The sequence below is a fragment of the Ceratotherium simum genome, chromosome 17, assembly GCF_057802395.1.
Source record: "Ceratotherium simum simum isolate JZ-2026a chromosome 17, ASM5780239v1, whole genome shotgun sequence".
NCBI lineage: Eukaryota > Metazoa > Chordata > Mammalia > Perissodactyla > Rhinocerotidae > Ceratotherium > Ceratotherium simum.
In genome coordinates this window covers 1182783-1206771 of record NC_141916.1, presented here as the reverse complement: position 1 = coordinate 1206771, position 23989 = coordinate 1182783, and the positions used below count along the sequence as shown (strand labels likewise).

The 23989-nt window shown below is 36.2% G+C and overlaps 1 protein-coding gene across 5 annotated transcripts in view; it reads left to right on the top strand.

The window, feature by feature from the left end:
- CNOT2 (CCR4-NOT transcription complex subunit 2) overlaps positions 1 to 23989 on the top strand; it is a 116434-nt gene that overhangs the window by 65572 nt on the left and 26873 nt on the right. For 4 of the 5 annotated variants that reach the window (XM_087442026.1, XM_087442027.1, XM_087442028.1 and 1 more), the window contains 2 exons: positions 6934 to 7056; positions 17521 to 17587. In XM_087442026.1, coding sequence (XP_087298152.1) covers positions 6934 to 7056; positions 17521 to 17587 — 190 coding nt within the window. Of the gene's footprint in view, positions 1 to 6933; positions 7057 to 17520; positions 17588 to 23989 lie in introns of those variants that run through there. The other variant, XM_087442029.1, reaches the window with a different exon arrangement.

Below are 23989 nucleotides of genomic sequence, written 5' to 3'. Positions count from 1 at the left end.
GTGTAATAGTGTTCTTTCTTTTAAGCATAATTTTATTATAAAATTAATGTAACTTTCTCTAAAATAAATACGATCATTCTGGTACAGACTGAGTTTGTTTCACATACCTCTTGGCAGTCCATTCTCATTCTGCTTAAAGAATCTTTTTGATATGCACACATATTTGATTGTGGCATCCTCTACTTACCATTGTTCACCACAAAATAAATGGTGAACTTTTTTTTGCCCCCCCTTTTTTCCCCCTTACTGCTTCTCCCATCATGAAGCTTACAGTTTGGGGAGCATACACACATTTAACTATTAGTCGTATGTGTGAAAGTCAGTGTACCTCAGTGGTTAAAAAGGGAGACTCGAGCAGGTTCTCTGAGTTCATATCCTATCTCTTGTCACTTATCAGATATGGATCCTTGGGCACATCAGATATATGACCTTGGGTAAGTTACCCAACTTCTCCGGCTCTCAGTTTTCTCATCTAAAAGTAAGGACTACAGGGCCGGCCCCGTGGCTTAGCGGTTAAGTGCTCGCGCTCTGCTGCTGGCGGCCCCGGGTTCAGATCCCGGGCGCGCACAGGTGCACCACTTCTCCGGCCGTGCTGAGGCCGCGTCCCACATACAGCAACTAGAAGGATGTGCAGCTATGACATACAACTGTCTACTGGGGCTTTGGGGGAAAAAAATAAATAAATAAAATTAAAAAAAAATTAAAAGTAAGGACTATATAAGTAAATACATGAGGATCACATAAGTAAATTATGTAATTATTACTAAGTAGATTCTGAGGATTACATAAGTAAATACATTTTAAAGCATTTAGAATATATTGCCTGGCACATAGTAAGTGGTCAATAAAAGTTATTTTTTATTTATAATTTTAGTTACGATAATGTATTTTCAATGACTGTGTTTATTAGGGGTCCTAACTTAGTGTGAAAGTTTCAAAGAATGGGAGAAAGAGTATTTTTTTTTTTTTTGGTGAGGAAGATCAGCCCTGAGCTAATATCCGTGCTAATCCTCCTCTTTTTGCTGAGGAAGACCGGCTCTGAGCTAACATCTATTGCCAATCCTCCTCCTTTTTTTTCCCCCAAAGCCCCAGTAGATAGCTGTATGTCGTAGTTGCACATCCTTCTAGTTGCTGTACGTGGGACGCCGGCCTCAGCATGGCCAGAGAAGTGGTGCGTCGGTGCACGCCCGGGATCCGAACCCTGGGCCGCCAGTAGTGGAGCGCACGCACCCAACCGCTAAGCCACGGGCGTCCCAGAAAGCATTCTAAGTAGAGGTATCAGCATATGCAAAGGCCCCGAGGTGGAAAAGAACTTGTGTTTGAGTAACTGAAGGTGTGGTAGCAGTTTAGTGGTGGCAGGGGACCCATGGGGAGAGTTAAGGTCAGAGAGGTTACGTAGAGCCTTGTAACCCTTATTATTGATTTGGAAAGCTGTTGAAGCATTGCTGATATGGGAGAGTAGATGTGAGTGGAATAAGAATGGATTAATAAAGACCTGTTTGGAGGATGCTAGAGACGCTTGTGCTAGAAAATGATAGAGATGGAAAGATATGGATGTTAGAGTTAATCTGATCAGCTTGAGTTTTAATTGTCAAAGATCACAGGGGTTATGGATGGCATTTTTAGATATAATTATGAATAGGAACAACTGTGAATAACACGGTGTAGGCTGAGGCATAAGGTTTGTGTTGGGTTTTGAGATAAGTACTGCTGCAGAGTTCTGTTACCGTCACGATCTCAGGGATCTTGGTCTGCACCTCTAGGGAGGGGAAGTTAACAAGAGTTGCAGGAACAGGAGAGTGATCGCGTCAGTGCAGTGGTTGTTCATGTGGCACTGTAATGAAGTGGTAGTTGAGAAGTCTGGCTTAGTCCGTCACCTAGATCTTTGCACCTCGTTTTCCTGCCTGCACTCTTGCCCTCTTAGCCTGGCACTGAAGTCCAGCCTGCTGTTCCTCACCACCTTTCACCCTCCTTCCAGGCATCCTCCCTGTTGGCTGTATTGAAAGTTTTGTTGTTTTCTGGTGTTTCTCTCATATCTGAGCACATGAGCCTGCTTTCTCTCATGCCAAAGTTTACTTCCACCTCCCACACTTCCCCCTCTTTTTTTAAATCATGGCTTTGTTCAAACATTGCTTCTTTTATAATAAAATCTTTCAGTCTGTTTCCCTCCAACCAAGTTAGATATTCCCTAATTTGTGTTCCCAAAGCACCTGTACAGATTTTCATATTGTAATTATTTATTTACAGGCATGTCTCCTAGCTAGTCTGTGAGCTTGTTGAAGACTTGGGGCTATTACTTATTCAGCTTTTGTGGTCATTAGCACAATTTTTGGCATAATTCATTTAGTAAACCCTCAGCATGTTCATTGAAATGTGAAGGAAGACCAATCAGGAGGCTAAAAAAAAAGCTAGCCCAGAGCTTACACTAAGGTGATGATAGGAAGAATGACGAAAACAGATGTGAAAGCCACTGTGAAGAAAGGATAGAACATGACGGAGGTGCAGAAGAAAGCAGGAGAAAGTAACTCGGAAAATCAGTTTTAAATATTAATTTAGTTGATTAAATTGTACTTCTCAGGTAGAAATGTCTAGCAGCACTTTAAAATATGCTGCTAGGACCTGAGTTAAGACTGGAGATAGATTTTGAAATCAACCTACATTTGTTTGCTATCAAGAAGAGGACAATTCTGCCATGAGATGTGTTTCTGGGAATAGGATTCCGTGCCTGGGCCAGCATCTGCCAGCATTATAGACAATAACTGGTTTCAGAGTAAATTCCTCTCCAGAGGCCTTACTGAAGGAAATTGGTGTAAGATTAAATATCATCCTGCCTTGGATATGATCTGAGTCTGTTTTTCTTGCTTTCCTATTTATCTTTATGTACATGTATGTGTCTCTATATATATGTGTGTATTTGTATACATATTCTCTCTCATACACACACACACCGTTTCAAGTCTCACTTGTGAAGTATCCTAGTTCTGCTTCCCTGACTGTTCCAGAAGCTCTAGGCCTTGCCTCTTACTCCTCTTTCCTAATTGCCATTCATCCACCTGGATTAGGGCCCTTTTTTACCAGTCTTCTCTGAAGTTGTTGGTTAAAGATGATCTCTAGTTTGCGGTTTTGCAAATTCTTTTCCTGTGCTAATTCTGATTTACTGCATTTGGCTTTGAAATATACTGTATTTAAATATTATACCTTAGGAAGTCATAGCCAGTCCAGATTGAATAATGAAGTATCCTGGGGAAATCCAGCTTCCATGCTGCCTCTCAGTTAACCCCCCTCTACTGCTTCGTTTTGAAAACTTTCTTTGGTGGAGGGTAGGGGTTGGGGGAGGGAGTCAGGCTGATAGAAAGGATTTAGTGTAAGCTAAGCTATGTGTGTGTGTATATATATATATATATACTTTCTGCTTAGTTCTTGAGGAATCAAAGGAAAGATAGTGTCTTGACTAAACGCTTTAGGTCTATGTTCAAAAAAGGCTTAAGAAACATTGCTTTGGGTTACATATATATGTAATATTCTCTCTTGGTAAAATCTCAGTTTTTTTTTTATTTTGGTGAGGAAGATTGGCCCTGAGCTAACATCTGTGCCAGTCCTCCTCTATTTTGTGTATGGGATGCCACCACAGCATGGCTTGAGGAGCGGTGCATAGGTCTGCGCCCAGGATCCGAACCCGCGAACCCGAGGCTGCCAAAGCAGAGTGCGCAAACTTAATCACTACGCCACCAGGCCGGCCCCTAAAATCTGTTTTTACTTCTCCTTTGTTATTACATCTAGTATGAGAGTTGAGAGAGAAGGTGGTCAGTTAGCACAAGTAGATGTTAAGCCCTTGATACATTTGCTTGAAAAAAGCTGACAGATTGTACATACCAAAAACTCAGACAAATTTTATATGTAATATAAAATGAAGTGTGCTTTTATTTTTAAATTAGTTTTTAAAATTTCCATTTACCAAGTTGACTTTAATTTATATGGCATAACCAGTGATTTTAACATCTTTCAGTATAGTGTTGATACATTCTCTCTGAAATTGATAAAAATTGATTTTTAGGTTCCTTTGATTCCTGCTAATTCTCTTCCAGGAGGTAATGTGAATACCTTACCCTTTCATATCCATCCATCTGTCCATCCGTTAGTGTCAGCTCTCCCTCCAAATATATCCTTTATCTGACTGCTTGTCACCCTTTCTGCCGCCACCACTGTAGTCTGAGCCAGCATCGTCTCTCGCCAGCTGCCTCTCTGCTTCCACTCTTGTCCCCTGTTTTGTCCGTTCCTTACAAAGTAGCTACAGTCCTTTAAATATATATATATATGCCAAATTATGTCACTCTTAAACTGCCCCCAAATCCTCTCTTGGCTTCCCAACTCATATAGAGTAAAATGAAGTCTCTCAGGCCTGCAAGGCACTGCGTGCTCTGGCCTCCACCAGTGTCTCTGACTTCAGTTCCTGCCGTCTCCACCAAGTTCCTGCGGCTTGAGCCTCACCACTGAGGGATGTTCCTGCTCCCTCTGTATGGAGTGCTGTTTCTACAGGTGTTTGCCTGGTTGGTTCCCTGACTTCTCTGCTTGATGGTTGTCTTCCTAGTTTCACTCTTCCTGGCTATTCTAAAATACTTTCCTACTCTATTCCGTCATTCTATGTGGGATAAAGGACAGGCCCTTTAAAATTAAATAAAACTAGCTTTTATGAAAACTTACTATGTTGTGTTTTTTTTTTCCTCTCTGATTTTGCTGTGGATCAGAGAATTCTTTGTTTCATTCCAGTACCAGCCCCCGGACTGGGGCTTACATTTGGAGAGCAGAGTACTACTGCACTCTTACCTCTATTTTTTGCTGAAGTCATGTAAGAGTAATTCGTATTTTCACTGATGTGTAATTTCTGTCTTGAAGCGCATGAAACAAAAAAGAAGTTCTGCATGCTTGTGTGTTTTCTCTCTCTCTTTATCTCTGGCACACACACACAATGAGTCTGGGAAAATCTGGTATTGATAGAAGAGGAACATGTCTGTTTTCCTTTGAGGCATTTCATATGTTTGGTTTTGATTTCAAAACAGTAAAACTTCTTGGCACAATATTAGCAGGAAGTTTTTTATTCTATACAATGAATTTCAGTTTTGGAATTCTAGGAGTCTGTAATTGGTTTTGATGATAAATGTATAAAAATTGTCAAAAAAAAAAGAGTTTACTTTGTATCCATGTAAGTTAATGTATGTGTGTAAAATTTGATGAGATACACTGGTACTCTCCTGAAATTTTATTGAATTCTGTAAGTTTCATGCTGTTTTACCATATATATCGTTTCTTAGAATTAGAATTCAGTAGTAATGGTCCTTTAAAGAGAATTAAATGTATTCTTAACTTTTGCTGGCAAAACAAACTTTTAAAATCTCGTGTGTAATACATCTTCATTTGCAGACTATACAGTGCTTCTTTCCACTGTTAGATTTCTGAAATAAAACTCACTGAAAAACACTTCTTTTTCTTGGTAGGGACCACTTAGGGCATTGGTGGATAGACGTGTGGGATCCTAGTTGCTGAAGTTACTTTCAGAATTACAGAGTAGCTCTCGTGAGATTCACCAGAGTCCACTGCCCAAAGAACATTCAATATATGCTAAATATTAATCCAGGCTTTAAAAAGCCTTTTTGTATTTCACACCTAAAGAGATTGATTAATAGCCCAAAAACATATACCAAAGTGATGGTTAAGCTGTTCTCAGACTGTCATTCATATTTAACTGAATAGCTTTTTCTCAGACCTCAACAGGAAGAATAGTTAAATATTTGAGTTTCCTACAAATTTAACAGGGAACTTAAGATATAAAGCAATTATTAAATAGTATGGGTGCTTTCAACAAACTTGCACGTAAAATTTGGCCTTTAAAGTCTGCAACATATTAGTTTACCATGTCTACTGATAAACCATAGTAATTTACAGTGTTTCATTCTGAAATAAGTAGAAGAAATTGTTCATTTCTTACTTACAATTGAAGAAAATATCTTTGTTCATAATGAGTTTACAAGACATGTCAACTTTGATGTTTTTCCCCAAAATTTTTGTGAAAAGATGTAGTCACCACGTATTCAGGTCTTTACAAATCTCTCCTATCATGACTTTTGAATTTACTTTGAACTACAAAATTCTGTTAGAGGGAAGACACATTGACCTTAAATAACCTCAGTCGATTGATAGTTTTGGAAACCTTAATAAAAAAATAAATAAAAATTAGCGCGGATTTAGTAATTATTTATCTTGCTGTGGGCTCAAATTACTAATGTTATATATGGTAAATACTTAAAAAACAAAAGGTTAAATAAATCAGGTTACATATTGGAGATCATAAATTTACACCAGGATGATGAATGAAAAAATTATCCTGCTGTTATATGAGTAGGTACTTGTGATTTGAGATAAAACTTTCCAGTATGTCATTATACACTGGCTCAAAAAATGCTATGTCTCAATGAACTTAGATTGTAAGTGAAGATGATACACTGGAAAACAGGTAATTTAAAAAGTAGATATAGTAATGACAGAGACACTAATGTTGAAGATGCATATGAAGATTTTGAATAATTAAATCCAAACTTAATTTTTTAAAAAATCTTTGTATTGGCAAATTATATTAGGGGTTATTATTTTTCAAGAATAAGTGATATTTTTTTCTTTTAAAGTAAGTGGAATTATTGCATACAATAGGCTTTGAGCTTCTCCTCTTAATTTTAGGACCTGGAATTGTAAACATTTAATACTAGTGGATTGTTATAGTCAGATTTATGACTTTCTCACGTGCCCCATTAAATGCCATTAGGTGATCTGTGTCTTCATCTTAGTAGTGCTCCCTTTATTTTTTGTTTTCCATATAGGAGTAAGGTAAAGCTTGACATTTTCCAAAGTATTACTCTTGATAAAACTAATATTTTTGTTTAGGTGACAAACAGCATGTTTGGTGCTTCAAGAAAGAAGTTTGTGGAGGGGGTCGACAGTGACTACCATGATGAAAACATGTACTACAGCCAGTCTTCTATGTTTCCACATCGGTCAGAAAAAGATGTAAGTTAATCACTTCCATTGTGTTTACTCAGCGGGATATGTCTGTCTCTGGTCCTGAAAAGCGGTATCTGAACTGCAGAGCACCATCTTTGGGGGAGGGGCTGTGTTTTAGGCACAGTGCTAGGCCTTGGGGATACAAAGATGCTGAGCTTATATTCTAATGGGATACAAAATGTCCTATGATTCTAAAGTTGGGATATGGTAATACTGTGGTAGGAAGTACTGAAAGACACGGGATGAACATGAAATTACTTCTAGATCATCGATTGTTTTAATTTGTGAAGTAAGGTGTTATTTTTATGTTAAAACAAAATGCATGTATAGAGTAGAAAGCAGATTTGCACAGATTTAAAGATATAATGGCAGGCTTCAGTGAAACGTTACCGTTGCTGTGTAATCTGGCGATAATCCTAGACCTCAGAAAGAGTGTATCTCTCCTCTGGTTGGCTATAGGGATGCTACAAAAGAAAAATTTTTGAAGGACTACATTTCAAAACATGGAAGATGATATAGAGGTGTGAATTAAGTGCTTTGGAAAGCTAGTAGTTCAGTAATCCCGTTTAGAATGAAAGGATTGAGGACACAGCCAAGTCATAGTTAACAAATTGATAAAATAATTTTAAATAAATTCAATTGTTATTTTCAAATTCTGGTAAGCTACTTTAAATTATATACTATATACTATAGTCAAACCAGTTGCATTCTTGTAGTTTGTACCTGCCCAACATTTTTCCCCTTTCAAACCTTTATAAACTTGCTATTCTTAATTTCCCTATGTATCTAAGTCTATTCTAGTTATTAACCTAATGAGATTCTTACTGATGTTTAAAACACTTATAAAATGCTAAGATACATAGTAAATGTAGACTAAGATACATAGTAAATGTAAAAAAAATTAGTAAAACACTTCTCTGTCTTTTAGAATTTCACAAATTGATTTAACCTAGGTGTAAGTTAGGATTTTGGTGGTGGTTTTTTTTCTTCCTGTTTTGGTGTTATTCCCCTTTATTTTTATTTGAAAATTGTGTCATTTTGGTAACAGACTATCAATTGCATTATTAGCACTCTTTTCAAATTATGTGTGTGTGGTGGCTTTCTCTATAATTAGTGTGCAGTTTAATAGCTCATAGAATAATGTCATCTAATTAATTTTCTGTCATCTTACTGCCCTTCTAGCTATTTGTTATTTGATGTAAATTATAATTGAATTTTTTTATGTAAGTTTCTATGTTTAAGTGTTGATCTTGTTAAAGAATTTGGGATGTCTTTCTGATAGCATCACTGCAGAAACTATACAACTAATCCATGTGTGCGTTACTGTGATTGTATAGTGCAAGTTAAGTTTGATGGGAAAATGGTAGCGAAATATTACTTATTGATGAAAGCATTCATTCTGATTAGGAGGATATGAGGCTTTCAAACTGAAATCTGAAATAAAGTATGCAGAGAATGAGTGACAGAGATGTCTGTCTTCTTGAGAGCGGAAATACTATATGTTAGAGTTCTTTAGTCAGAATTATTACATCCACTCACATATGCTGGTTGCCATTCCTATTTAGTTGTTTGTCACACAGATAACAGAATGTTTTGCTTCACACAACTGTTTTTATTTTTTAATTGATTAAGAAGGTAATAAGACATAGGAGTTGAGAATTTGGGCTCTAAATCAGCACAGATGTGTGTTTGGAGCTTGGCTTTGCCTTTTAGCAAGAACTTCTCCAAGCCTCAGTTTTCTCTTTTTAAAATGGGAATAATAATATAGTAGCTACTTATAAATTTCTGCTGTTGCTGATACTTTTATTTTTTACATGACAAAATAGCATAGGGGTATTATATAAATTTTAGAAAATATGCGTGGGGGAGAAGAAAAATTATTTACTATGTTGCTAGTCAGGAATAATTTACTGCTAAAATTTTGATTTTATACTTTATTTTTATTTTTAAAATTATTTCTATCTCTGGGACATATTGACATATTTTCCACTTGAAAGTTTTTACCAATTTTTACTCTAATCAGCACTCTCCATGCCCTCGAGAATACCAGCTTTGCCAGTAGACAAAAGAAGCTTGTTGTTGTAATGTATGTTAAAACATTGCTAAATTTAGACACACACACACACACACACACACACACACACACACACACACACACACACAGTGCTGTATCTTTTCCATGTAGTTATTGGCCATTTATATTTCTTCCTTTGTAGATTACCTATTTTTGTGCCATTTTCGATTTCTTTATTGAGACAGTAAGTCTTATTTAAGTGTTTTTCTTATAGTAAGATTAATAACCTCTCATTTGTTGCAAATATTTCCCAGTTTTTTGCCTTCAATTTAGTTTATGGGTTTTTTTAATATAAAAATATTTATCATTTTTATTGAATTTGACTTATCAGTTTTTTTTATGGTTTCTGGTTTTGAGATCATACTTAGATTTTTCCCAACTACTTTCTTCTAGCACTTTTGTGCTTTGTTCTTCACATATAACTGTGTCCATTAGAAATATTTTGGTTTAAGGTGTGAATTTTATGGTGCCAGATACCCTCCGAGATTATCCAGTTTTCCCAACACCATTTATGTTTTAGATCACAGGTCAGAAAACTTTTTCCATAATGGACCAGATAGCAAATATTTTTGGCTTCGTGGGCCAAGAAGCTAAATCAAAGATAGTATGTAGGTATTTATATAACCATTTGAAATGTGAAAAAACATTTAGTTCATGCCCCCTGCAAAGATAAGCAGTGTGCTGGATTTGGCCTTCGGACAGTAGCTTGCCCACTTCTGAATTTAGAGCGTCATTTCTGGCTAATTTAAATCCTTCCTTGATATATACTAATGTCTGATGTATTCTTGGGCCTGTTTCTAAACTCTTTTGTTCTGTTTATCATATTGATTCTATGGCAGAACTAGAACATAGTTGAATTGCTGTAGCTTTATAGACAATTTTCACATGTTAGGCATGAGAGAAGGATCTCTCACATCCTTCTTTAAAAATGTTTTTGACTATTGCATATGTATACCAATGTTTACCTTCTTTTAGTAGTTTATGTCTCTCTTTTATTCCTGTTATTTATGCCTTTTAATAAATATGGTTTTGTGGTTGCCGTTTTCATTACATTTTTCTGATTGGTTTTTACTGATATATTGAATAATTTGTGTGTATGTATTTGTTTTATAACCAACTACCTTACAAAACTCTTTTATTAGTTTTTGTTGATTAGGAATGTGGGCTCTGGAAACCCTACAATGTGAGTTTGTATGGGCAGCCACATGATTTACTAGCTATTCACTAGTACATGACTCATGGGTGGTTGTAAGGATTGGATGAATGTGTATTCAAGATTTTTAGAAGACCAGATATTAAATATTAAATAATTGTTGCCACTAATATGAATAATAACAACATTGTTATTCCATTTGATCCTCTTGGATTTTTTTAGGTAGTTATGTATATCATCTGCAAATAATGATTATTTTGTCCTTTATAAAAGCTTTGAAGAGAAAAATTTTAAACATACTAAATAAATGACTGGGATGATTTTGTAATTTTTTCTCTCTGGGAACAGTGTGAAAATAATTTTAAAGCGTAATTTATGATAAAGGAAAATGGGCCAGTAGAGTGAATCTTGAAGCCAACTATCAAAAACAAAACAAAACAAAAAAACCCCCAAAGCTCAACCAGTTTCCTGATTTACCCTATCCATAGAGCATGAAAAGTAAGCATTTCTTTGTCATATGAAAGGTGGTAGAAGTATTTGGGAAACTGTTCCTTGTGGGATTGTGTGCTAATTAAATTGTAAGCAGTTCTTTAGGGCTACTTCTTATTTTCCAGTGCCGTTTATTTCAAGAGATGCCTGTACATTTGTGTGTCTGTCTGTAGAATGCTAAATTGGCTATTTTGAGGTATAAAGGTAGTTTTATAAATATTATAGATATGTTACTTTAAATTTTTCACAAGATTAAATGAATCATAGATATGGGCTTTATTTATTTATTAATTTTTTTGTGAGGAGGATCAGCCCTGAGCTAACATCTGTGCCCATCTTCCTCTACTTTATATGGGACGCTGCCACAGTGTGGCTTGACAAGTGGTGCGTTGGTGCACGCCCGGGATGCAAACCTGGGAGCCCCGGCCCCCCGAAGTGAAGTGTGCTCACTTAACTGCTGCGCCGCTGGGCCAGCCCCTTGATTTATTTTTTATTATACTTATTTTATTTTTGGAGACCTTACAGAAAATGAAAAGCATTCGTATAAGACATGTAATAGACAATTCTTTGGGGGTAATAGAATCTAAGCAACTTTTACTATGTTTGTATTTTAATTGCTAACATTTTCTAGAGTCTTTGTGGACTCATTTGGTGATTCTTAAGCATAATCATTTTAGAAACACAAACTTGTAGGAGCCTCTTTTCCGTTGTTTTAATATATGCTGTAAAAACATGAAATGTGACACCTATTCCTTACTTTTAAAAAATTCTTAAAACTGGTAAGACTAGGCTACTTTCCTATTTTAACAAACAGCAATCATTTGAACTCATACCCAGCTTTTCTACTTGGGTTAGTCTACAGCAATTATGGCAACTAGGATTTTTCTCAGGGCAATTAATAATCAATATTTTGCTAAGATCTAGTATAAAATAAGGGTACCTTCCATCATCATTATCGTTGTCATTCTCATGATCAGTGTTTAACTACATACTGGAGTCATGCTGGCTGATGCTCTAGCTCATTGAAATCATTTCTATCTCAGGATGGTGGCACTTTTTTTTTCAGATCTTCACTGGTTCTCTCCCTGCATCCAGGTGTCTGCTAAAATATCTTAGCTGAGAAGCTCTCTCTGGTCACTCTTTTCCTAAGTAGCCTTGTATATACTATCAGTCCTGCTCCCAGACTCATTCTCAATTCTTTCTTGCATTTTAACAGTCATAGCACCTATCTCTATCTGAAAGTATGTATTTATTAATTGTTTATTATCCTGCCTACTCCACTAGAAATTAAGTTTAACAAGAGCTGAGACTTTGCCTGTCTAGTTTACTGCTATGTTCTTAGAACCTACAATAATGCATAGGAGACAGTAGGCTCTTAGTGAGTCTTTGTTAAAGAAAGGGAGGGAATGGAGTTGATATTGAAAAATAACAAAACATTATTTGCAGATGATATTATTTTTCTAAAAAACTCAAATCACCTTTAAAACTTTTAATAGAAGATCTGAATATATAAATGTGTCATTTTTATGTGACACTTGTAACCTGATAGAATTACGTGTAAATAAATGAGACTATATACTCTAAAGAAGTTAGAATTAAATGTCAAATTATTTGAAGGGAATGTTCTAAAACTTAAATTCATTGATATTCACATAACCTTCAAACTCAGTATTTTAAAGATAAAAGCCTGTTTATAAAAGGGAGTTAAAATGATATACTTAGAAGATATGTCAAATTTTGATTTATCGACAAAAATAATTACAGAATGTTTCTTCTCAGTAATAATAATAATAATAATAAAAATTCATAGTCATAAAATAGCATTTTACTGCCATCGTGCTGGGAAGGAGTGTTTTAGTGGAAGACTAGCCCGTCTTCTCGAGGGAGCACTGGAGTAGCTGCTGTGGAAGTGTGATCAGTGCTGACTGTGTAGAGGACAGCTTAGCAGTGCGTGTGGAGAGCCTTGAAAACGTGGCACATCCCTTGAATCCGTCATACACATTTCAGTAAATTAGTGCCTTGGCTCTAACCTGAAATTCAGACATTGTAATAGAAAGTTGTTCATTGCCATCCTTTTTTAGTAAAGAATTTGAATGTTAAATGTTCAGTAGGAATTAACTACATTGACTATTTCAGCATATATTACACTTCTTTTAAATGTTGTTTTTGAAAACTTAACGTTTTAGTTAAGATTACTTGAAATACCCAGTAAACTCATAATTTGTTGTTAGTTGTCTGATTCATAAGCGGCCAGGGGTGCCTTTTTTCCCCCCTGTGTTCTTTTGTTCTTTTTAATGTGTTATCTTCTCATAGTTTTTCTTTTTGTATCTGTTTGCTAGATTTCATTCTGACTTCAGTGATTTCATTTTTTTAACCATACTGTTTTTAATTTAAAATGTTCTTCAGATTCTGTCTAGACTAGAACTTCCTTTCCCTGTGTTTCTTTTTTCTGTTTGTAGATATGATATAGTCAAAGTCGTATTTCTTTGTTAGTTTTGTCTTGGAATAATAACAGAATGCTAGGAATTATGTTGTTGTCATACCTTTAAGTATATTGTACAATGAATTTTTAAAAAACTTTTAAAAACTTATTTCATTTTTTAATTGCTTTTGTGGTCAGGGAATTTTTGTTTCACAAAACTTTGTTGAATTTTGAAGTCATTTGTTTTTATGTAGACAATAATTTCTTGACCAATCTGATTTTAATGTTTCTTAAAATAGGTTTTGTGATTGAAGGTACATTTATTGGAGGGAATAATTGTGAGAGGTAATCACTATTAAAAAGCATGAGGGGGATAGAATATTTACCACTTCTCTACTGTTATGGATTGCTGGCAGGAGTCAGATTTGCCTGTTAATAAATTTTCAAATATACATTTTTTTTAAACAAATATTTTTTTTGGTTGTGGATTTCAGAGTTGTATTTAGTAACAGTGGAAATAGTTTTAAAAACACAGTTTCTAATTTATTGATTTTCTTGTCATTCTATATATTAAACAAAGGATAAAGGGGCTCTTTGTTGGGTCAGGGGAATTACTTGAATCACGTTGCTATTCTAGTTACTTCCTGGTTTTTATTGTTATTTGACTGCGATGTGTGTTATAGACTCAGAAATGAGGAAGAGTGTAATTGTTGACGATGGCTTTAGGCTGGGAACACAGTAACCTACTTGTTGGTTTCAGTGTTCTATTGATTGTGTGACATTTAATCTTTTTCTACCATTTCCCTGTCTAAGAACACATTTCTACGCCTTATTTTACCAGGAATTTGTGATGATAAACTTCTTTCTTTAGCTTCTTAGGCAAACACTTATATAAATGTAGGGTACTATTCAATAAATTCTCCAAGGCTGAGTGCCCCTCTGCTGTTAATGAGAGGAAGGTTAGATTCTGAGCAGCTGCTGCTGCCATTTATCGAGCACCTACTCTGTGCCACATCTTACCTTACTTAATCTTCACTTCAGCTCTGTGAGGTAGGTCGTGTTATTTCCATCTTACAGGAAGGAAACAGAAGCTCGGCTATCCCATGGGTAAGTGGAAGAACCAGGATTCAAACCCAGATTTTTTTCTGGCTCCAAAACTGGGCTCTTTCCACTTACGCTGCATTCGCTACTGTAATGTGGCATTGATCTAAAGTTCCATATTTTTTTTTAAGAAATTTAGCTTTATATTATTAACTTTCAGCATTTAAAGAATATAAATTTTCTGTTGTTTGTTAAATGTAGTTATGCTGTGCCAGGGTGCATTTCTTGTGCATTTTCCTTGCCCTCATAAATAGCATTTCTGTCCCATTGACATTCCCTCATCGTGTGTGAGATCCATTTTTAGCACTGATATATTTCATGAAGCATGCTTTCAGAGTTGAAAAATATAGTCATGCGCTGCATAATGACATTTTGGTCAATGATGGACCTCATATACGATGGTGGTATGATAAGATTAGTGCCATATAGTCTAGGTGTGTAATAGGCTGTACCATCTAGGGTTGTGTAAGTACACCCTGTTATGTTTGCACAACGACAAAATCACCTGACTGCATTTCTCAGAACGTGTCCCCGTTGTTAAGCGACACACGACTGTACATAGCATTAGGGATTGATTGGTTTTATAAGAAATTTTGTATTTGCATTTTTGACCCATTTTGAGGCAGTCATTTTAACATCTGTTTGTATTACTGATCAATGCTTATTTTACATGGATGTTTTGCAGGTTATAAACTCTTAAATTTAACATGAAACTACTTTCATATTCTTAAAAAACAATGTTTACTAACCTTCTTCATGTACCCCCACATAGAGAAAATGAGGATATTGAATATGTCACACTGGAAGGTGGAGCCTCTGACTGCTCTTGGCCTCCAGTACCTGGACTGGAGCCATCCCTCTCTCCCTCATGTGCCTCCCTCCCTGCGTGGCCTCCCGCGGCTGAGGGGCACACTGGTGACTCATTTATGGATGTGTGACCTTTGTGAGGAAGGAGACTAAACGGTGTTCTTTGGAGTGATGTATTCACTAAGCATATAAATTTTGGGAAAAGTAAAATTTTAAGTGATCCAATCTAAAAATTTTCACAATATATGGATCATTCTAAGTCATGCATTCATATTGGCCAACCAACATCTTCTATTTGAAGCCTTTGCAAACTACTGTTTTACTTTTCATTTATAGCTTATAATGATAACAGAAAATCATGATTCTTAAGCATTTTATATAAACCTTTTACCTTTGGTCACCAACTAAAGCTTCATTATATATTAAACAATTTCTTTGATCTTGTTCTTGCAATTTGGAAATGAACTTTTAATATACTTAAAATATTTCCAGTTATGTGGTAACAGTAATGATGATTGTACGTAACAAGGAACTTGATCAGGCATAAAATGTGTATTCTTTCAGTTTAATTGTTTTGATTGCATACGCTCTAGATTTGAGAAGGAATATTTGTAAGGTTTAATGCTTTCTTAGAAAATTTGTTTGCTATCTTTAAATACTGCTGTTTTTAGAGTAGTATGGTACTCAGCCCTACCTCAGATGAGTCTGATGTGTATCATTGGTTTAAAACTACTGTTACGTAAAAATTTTTGTGAATTTTGTAATAAAACAACTCAGAATTTTGACATGAAAATAGCATATGTGTATTGTAAAACCTTTGTTTAAATATTTCTCCTCCTGGTTTTATTACCGTGGTTGGTGTCAGCACAGTTCTTCCCTGGAGACCACAGAGTGGCCTCTGGTAGTTCCCTGTCCGGTGGTTCTCCACCCGCCTCCTTTTCCCCCCCCGTACTCGACCTTTACAGCAGGACATCAAGGACTGTTGCTTCTACCGCCAGAATGCCTCTCCTTTGTAGTCCCACTTTGGCAGTTCTAGTTTGGTATCTCACCATTTCCACCCGTTTTTGCTGTAGGAATTCTCTCTCCAAAACACAGTTTGATCGTGTCACTTCTCTGCTTAATCTTTTTTTCTCTTTATTGCCATAGTGGGTAGCCATCTTTGTATGCCATTTAAAAAGACCCTTTGCAGTCTGGCCCCAACATACTCTCTTATTCCCCATTTTTCTATGCCCCACTGTGCACGGGAGTGAGCCTTACCTCCTTTCCTGAAGTACCCTATTATCCAGTCATTCATGTTTCTTATTTTGTTTGTATTCTAACCATCTCACTAACTTTTATCACACTTACACTCACTGCATGTTTTCAGCCTGGGAGACCCCTCATCTGTACCCACATCAGATGTTACCCCTCTACAAGGTATTCCTGTTACCTCACGCTTGTTTAGAATTATCTTCCTCTGATGATACTTTGTACTTCCTTTAAAGCATTTACCACACTGTGCCCTAGAGTATAATTAGTTGTATAATTCATTCTCTTCTTCCACTAGGTTATAACAGTCTTGATGACATGACCCTTGTCTTACTTCATTAAGGTGTTTTGATGGTTGCCTAATATAAGGTGGGGAGTGCACAAACATGCACTTACACATACATGCACATTTTCATTTACTCAGCTTCAATATCTGCTTTGTGTTTAGCACTGTCACATTCAGTGCTAGTCTCTATGAGGAAATAAAAAATGAATATAACATGCCTTCAAAGAATTTATATTCTAGGAAAAAAGATGTTGCTGCAGTAAGCTGCAAGGCATAGTACACAAGTGCCCTGAGGTTCGCGTTGCTCACTGACAAACAGTATGCGTTATGTGCCCGTCTGTGTGTTTCTGACTTGTCCTTTGTTGTTGTGTCATCTCTGTTACATGGTTCTCCCGCCCACTTCATACACATCAGTTGTTGGTATATTAAAGTCAAGAACTATTCTTACAAAATACAAAACTTTTCTACTTAGGTAGTTTTATTTTCAACTTTAGAAAACTGAATTTAGAATTTAGCTTAATAGATTATCTAAGAATCAAGTAATTTCACTTATAAATTTGTAGAGGCTTTCTGAGATACTCTCCATGTTTTCGTTAGCCTAGTTTATTTTTTTGAAATGAAGTAATGGTGCAGCTATAGTTTCATTTAGAGTAACTTGAAAAAAAACTTTTGTAGTAATCAAAAATTAATTTTATTTGCACATTGGATTTCATCCAATTGTGATATTCTCTGAAGAAACGTGGAATTTATTATGTTTGTTTTATGTTTTTCTGAAGAAAGAGAACTGTGGGTTTGACTCTCACATGATATATTGTATATAGATTTTTAAAGTGTAAATGCAATGCTCTGTGTACTTTTTTTATGCTCTAATATAATTAATTTGTTTCCAGATGCTGGCATCACCATCTACATCAGGTCAGCTGTCTCAGTTTGGGGCAAGTTTATACGGGCAACAAAGTAAGAATTTTGTATTTATTCTGGGATACTTTATTTAAGGAAAAAAAAATAACTACCAAATAAAGCAGGACCAATGCTGCCCTTGTGGGTTTATTCTAGAATTTAAAAGGAAAGATATTTAATTTTTGATTTTCCTTATTTCACTTATAGGAATACCTCATTATTTTAGACCTTTCTAATTCAAAATTTGTTAGTATTTGGATATAGGATAGATTGAAATTTATTTCTGCATCTTTTGTATCTATATGTTCCTTCACAGTATTTTTGAAGAAGAATTTGCTAAACAAATTAAAAATAGACATCCTCTGTGTTTTCAATTAGAGGAAGTTAAAGGTTTTTTTGTTTGATCAGTTGAGTAGGTTGTTTTGTTCGTTTGTGTTTTTTGGCCTTTTTGTTAATGTAAGCCCATTACTTAACATTTTGCGAAATGTTCTCTTTGTTTAGCAAATATTTCTTCTTTTACTTTAGCTCAGTCTGGGTATAGAATCCATGTTTTTGACTCACAGTCGAATGCTTTTCTATGTACAAGTTCTTATTTCTTTGTAAGTGTTGTGACACTCATAGCGCTTAGCACAGAGCCTGGCGCATAGTGAGCGCTCAATAAATGTCAGCCGTCATCATCACGTTAGAGTCCTGTCAAACCAGAGGACAGAATCTCCCTAGTTTGTCCAGTTAGTTTTCCAAATTATTATTTATTAATAAGTTTTATCATCTCTGTTCATGTCAGAGACTGCCCATCTCTCGTCTCTGTTAATGGGGGAGGAAAGTCAGAAGAGATATAAGTTCCCATCAAAGCCTACAGAACCATCCGGTAACTGGAGGAGACGGTCTGAGGACTGAGGATCTGAACCAGCTGCAAATAAAAATCCGTTATTTGCTGTGGAACTCTTTGCCAGTATAATAAAAGGCAAAGTTTTGATATGTATCAGAATAGTTTATAGTACCACTTTACCCTTCAAATTGATTTTGAAGTTTAGTAGGGGCAAGAAACTTATTTTGTTAGACAAATATAGTTTCCATCTACTTTTTTCTCTCCATCTTTTATGGCCTTCCTCTTTTGCTACGGAACACAATTTTGTTAATACAGAATTAGTAAATAAAATTGTTAATTGCTTATAGATATTAGCAGTTTTCCTCTAGTTAAATGGAAAACATTTTAAAAGTTTTTTATTACATAAAAAGATCTTGCTTATTTATCCACAAATGTTCATCCTATTTGTTAGGGGAGTATTACTAGTAATTTGTTGCCTTTAACCTGTGTTTTAGTGTGAAACCTGTGACTTTCCCCTTTCTAGTAACCCTTACCATGGAAATAGCTCGTTAGTTTAAAGGTACTCTTTATTTCTATAGAGTAACTGCACAGAACTTTGTTGTTGTTGTTTTTTAAACTCACAATTTATCACAGCAGAATGTAGATATGGAATGGAGAAAAATTATATTTGTGAAGCTAAGGTTATTTTATGAAGGAGAATAGCAATTATTTTACAATATAGTATCAGCTATATGGACTTTTAAAATCTGATCTTATTTTTTTAACCTGCAAATGTGAAATTGTAATTGGGCTAAGATACGGAATGGGTTAGGTTTCAAATAGTTATTTCATTGGTATGGTAGACATTTATTGACTTCTTAATTTGTGTAAATGATTGTGCTGATTGTTAAGGATATACAGAGATTAATAAATAAGCATAGTTATTTTCACTAGAAAGAAGTATTTTAAGGTGCTTTATTAGTTTAAAAATAAGTCATATATGACAAATGTTTCCTGTTGGAGTTTAGTATAGTAAATGGCTACATTCCTATAGCACTGGTAAGCCAGCATTTTCGATGCATGGCTCACTCTTTAACTGACATCCTAGGTATTAGCATACAGAAAAATTGAACCTTACATCAACTGGAACCAAAATGTCTCAAGTCAGGGTACAATTATTCCTTTCCAGTGTACAGATCTAGAAGCTACAATTAGTGAAAAAAGCCTAGATTTCCAGTCTCTATCTGTTAGGATGGACCTGAGAGGGCCAGATAGATCATTTAGCTGGAAAGTAGTCTAAATGCACACCTTGTCAGAGAGTACGTACACCAGCTACCATGTGGAACTTTAAGGTCAGAATTTCAGTAGTGTAAGTCAGTCAGAATGATAAAACTTGAAGGGCTGATCTTTATAAAGGATGGGGAGATAGAAGGAATACGTAGGTGGGAGTAGATTAGTGATATTATTCTTATGGCAACTAATTGTGTTGTGCATTGGGCTTGATATAACTAATAGTTCTTTGGCCTCTCAAGTGTATTGAGTACCATCACTAACTGTATTCAGATTGGCAAAGTTTAGTAGGAATTTGTGCCATTAAAATGGAGGTCTGCTGTCTGTTTTATGTTCTTGATGATTAGAAAGGTTAGAGGTGGAGAGGATGGAGGAGAAAGAGTGCCCTCTTCAAAACGGAGACTCACTGAGATGCAACGAGGGAGGGAATTCCTCTTGGAATGGATACAGAACTGCTTAAACCTACATCTTGCCGGATTGGGGTAGAAGTGGTTGTGTAGTACAAAAGGTATCCAGAAAATGCTGGACGAGTGTTCTTGTATGATTACAGGTTCTAGGATAGTGTGATTGTATCCAAATATGTAAGTAGCTTCTCATCCAGGAGTTCATGTGAATACTGTGCATATAACTGTAGAAGCCAGTGAACAGAATCTTGTATTCACGTTGTATGGTGTTCTCTATTTGTCTTCTGTGAATGTGTGCAGAAGATTTTAGGTACACCTTATAGGTTTAAAGGCCTCTTGGCTCCCTGAGGCGGTCTGCTAGATTGGAATGAGCAGAGAACCAGGAATTAATTTCTCCTGGATAGTCAGTGCATTGAAATTAAGTGGTAGTATAGTTGGAGTGACTTTCTCTTACTTACCAACAGGATTTAGAGCCTTGGAAGATTGTAGAAAAAGAAAACTACTGTTTACTGAGCTCTTCCTTTATGCCTGTTATCTTGTAGGCACCTAGGTTAACTAGCTGTCTGGATGAATCTATTATGCACATTTATATCTGAATTCTCAGACAACCCAGACTTCTAGCTGGGAAAGGAAGTAAACTTGTCTTTCTGGGATCTGGACACCTGCCTTGAGAGCAGCGGCATAGCCTCATGATTTCAACAACATCCTGTTTGTCCCCCTGTATTAAGAACCCCTGTGTGAAGGCTAGTTGTTTTGTGGCGAACCTGAGCACAGGTGGAATGGTTCAGAAGTGATGGTGTTGACAGTGTAGCTAGGCAAGGTACATTTTGGTAGCTTCAGGCAATTGTAGGGCCATTGAACGGGTACTTGAATTAATACTGAATGCTCTGTGAGTTCTTGCTTTCAAGAAGCGCATGTTTTAGTTGAGGAGGTCAAGAAGTGTTTGTTTGTTTGTTTGTTTATTTTGTGTTTGTGTGTAGAAGATCAGCCCTGAGCTAACATCTGCCAATTCTCCTCTTTTTTGCTGAGGAAGACTGACTCTGGGCTAACATCCATGCCCATCTTCCTCCACTTTATATGGGATGCATGCCACAGCATGGCCTGACAAGCGGTGCGTCGGTGTGTTCCCGGGATCTGAAACGGCGAACCCTGGGCCGCCACAGTGGAGTGTGCGCACTTAACCGCTTGCGCCACCAGGCTGGCCCCTCAAGAAATATTTATATGTAAAGTATTGAATGACAGCATACAATGCTATTACATAAGTTAAAAAGTAACATGTTGGGCCAGCCCCGTGGCTTAGCGGTTAAATGCGCACGCTCCGCTACTGGCGGCCTGGGTTCGGATCGCGGGCGCGCACCGACGCACCGCTTCTCCGGCCATGCTGAGGCTGCGTGCCACATACAGCAACTAGAAGGATGTGCAACTATGACTTACAACTGTCTACTGGGGCTTTGGGGGGGGGGAAGGAGGAGGATTGGCAATAGATGTTAGCTCAGAGCCGGTCTTCCTCAGCAAAAAGGAGGATTAACGTGGATGTTAGCTCAGGGCTGATCTTCCTCACAAAAAGAAAAAAAAAAAAGTAACGTGTTGAGTGGTAGGGACAGACTTGTGGTGTGGAGAGAAAAGCACAGTAAGCTACAGTAGTATGAGAAAGCTTTGAAAAGGAGGCCACGGTTGAGTTGAACAGATACTTAACTGAGTGTCTGCTGTCTGTATTGCACCGTGCTAGATACTGCAGAGGTGTGGTAGAAGAAATCGTTCTCCCTTATGTTGTCTCTATGCGTGTACATACTGCTGTAGTGTTATTGCATTTTATTATTGCTTGTCTTCATTGCCGTGTATCCTCAGTGCTCTGTACATGACACGACAGGCACTCAGTTCTCAACCCTGGTGGCATGCCTGGAAACACCTGGAGAGTTGTCAAAATCTCACTGTTCATGAATTATCCAGACCCAGACTAAGCCGCAATTTCTGGGCATGGGATCCAGATATTAAAGTTCCCAGGTGATGCAAAAGTTAGCAACTACTATAAGAAGTGGAAGGTGATTGAAAAAAGGGATTGAAATAGGAGTCAATAAATTGGATCATTATTTTTTTTCTTCATTGTTTGTGATCTTGGGCAAGTCAGTTAATGCCTGATGTTAGTTCTTCATCTGTACCACAGCTGGATGATCTTCATCTGTAACTTAGTTGGATGATCTCTGGAGACTTTTCTCTCGGTCACATCCTTTGATTTTAATGAAACAAATTGCATAGTGAGACAGTATTACAGGGAAGATAAACCAGCTAGGTGCAGGACAGGTTGGAGGAACAAAGATGGCTGTCCTTAGATAGTATGGGCAAGACGTTGAGTTCCTGGGGAAGCAAGTGGCTTTGGGAATGGAAAGGGTGGTACTTGAAGCCCTCTTGAGTCAGTTAGGGATTTTCTCTCCTCTCCTTAATGAAGATTTCAGGAGACTTCATTTAAGTATGAATATTCAGAGATTTGGTTGCTGTGACTGAATTTTTTTCTTATGACATATTATTGATATTGTTTATCTTTAGCAGAAGATTGAATAAAGGATTGCATATTTTGCCATAAGTATTTAAGGGATGTGCTGTTAATCAGTTTGTGCAGTGGAAATAATTCATGGAAACATTTCTTAGATCATATTCTTTTGAATTTCTGAAAAGTGATCAATAAAGAGTCAAATTCATTCTTTGACTGTTTAGCACCCTGCCAAATTAGAGGTAGGAATCTATTTAGATTATGTTCATATATTTCTCCTAATGTATTAGTTTTTATTACCAGTTTGTCAAAGTGAAAGAAAAATTTAAATCAGAATCATAACCTTTTAAACTGCTTTTTAACTGTTTTTTTCCTTCATTCTTTTATTTGTTATCTGTTAAAAGCGGGTAAATACCTCCTCTCTAGGATTGTCAGAAGGAGGACAGGAGATGAAGCAGCATAGTGCTTGATACGCTGCTGTTAGGTGCTTGGTACATTTTCATTCTGCTGCCCTCCCAGCCACCTACCCACACACAAGCTCATGCATATATATTTATATTTTTTGCCTGTTGTAGCTATTTTATACCAAAAAAATGTTTTACGTGCTGTTTGTTTTCCTTCAGCTTACATGTCTTCTTGGTATGGTATTTTGGAGATGATTTTCTGTGGTTGTTTCTAATTACGCTAGTAAAGGAGTAAATATTTCCTTCCCCTACCCTACCCAGTTACAATAGTTTGACTCAAGTAACTCAAATTTAATGACTTAGTATATTGTATTTCCTAAAAATAAAACTTTGTATGTTCCTATTCAGTTAGATTAATTCTTTGTTTTAAAAGAATTCAGTTTTTAAATTGAATTTAAAATAACTAGATTATTAAGTATTCAAGGGTTGATGATCCAGTTTGAAATTGATGCACACCTCTCTTGTGATTCTTTTTCATACCTACCTAGTTCAACAAAATGCAACTCAAGACTTTTTGAATTTATTGGCTGTTTTTATGAAATCAAGAGTGTTAAAAAAAAATAAGAGTAAATGCTAATCTTTGAGTTTCTTTAAATCATACTGTCTTCATCCATTCTCAGCACTATAAATTAACTCACGTGTGCCAGTCCACAATTGACTAAAGAAATAACCTTACCCATTCTTGTTTCCTTCTCCAGAAGTTTTTTTTGCTGACATTCAGATAATCTCTGATCTCTGAAATATTTCTGGTTATAAATTTTCATAATACAGCATAGAATAATATGTATACAAAGGGTCGAAATGAACAAATCTCAGTGAGTCTTTTGTAGGGCTTATCGATTAGTAGAAAAGAGCCAAATGGTACTAGATTTTTGGAAAGTGTGTTTATTTATAGTGATGAAGATGTAGAGAGAGTGGAAAGGAAAGGAAAGTAAAACTAGAGGGAAGAAAACTTGGCAGTATAGAGAAGAGAGGGAGAAAAAAAAGGAGAAGAGAGCAAGAGAT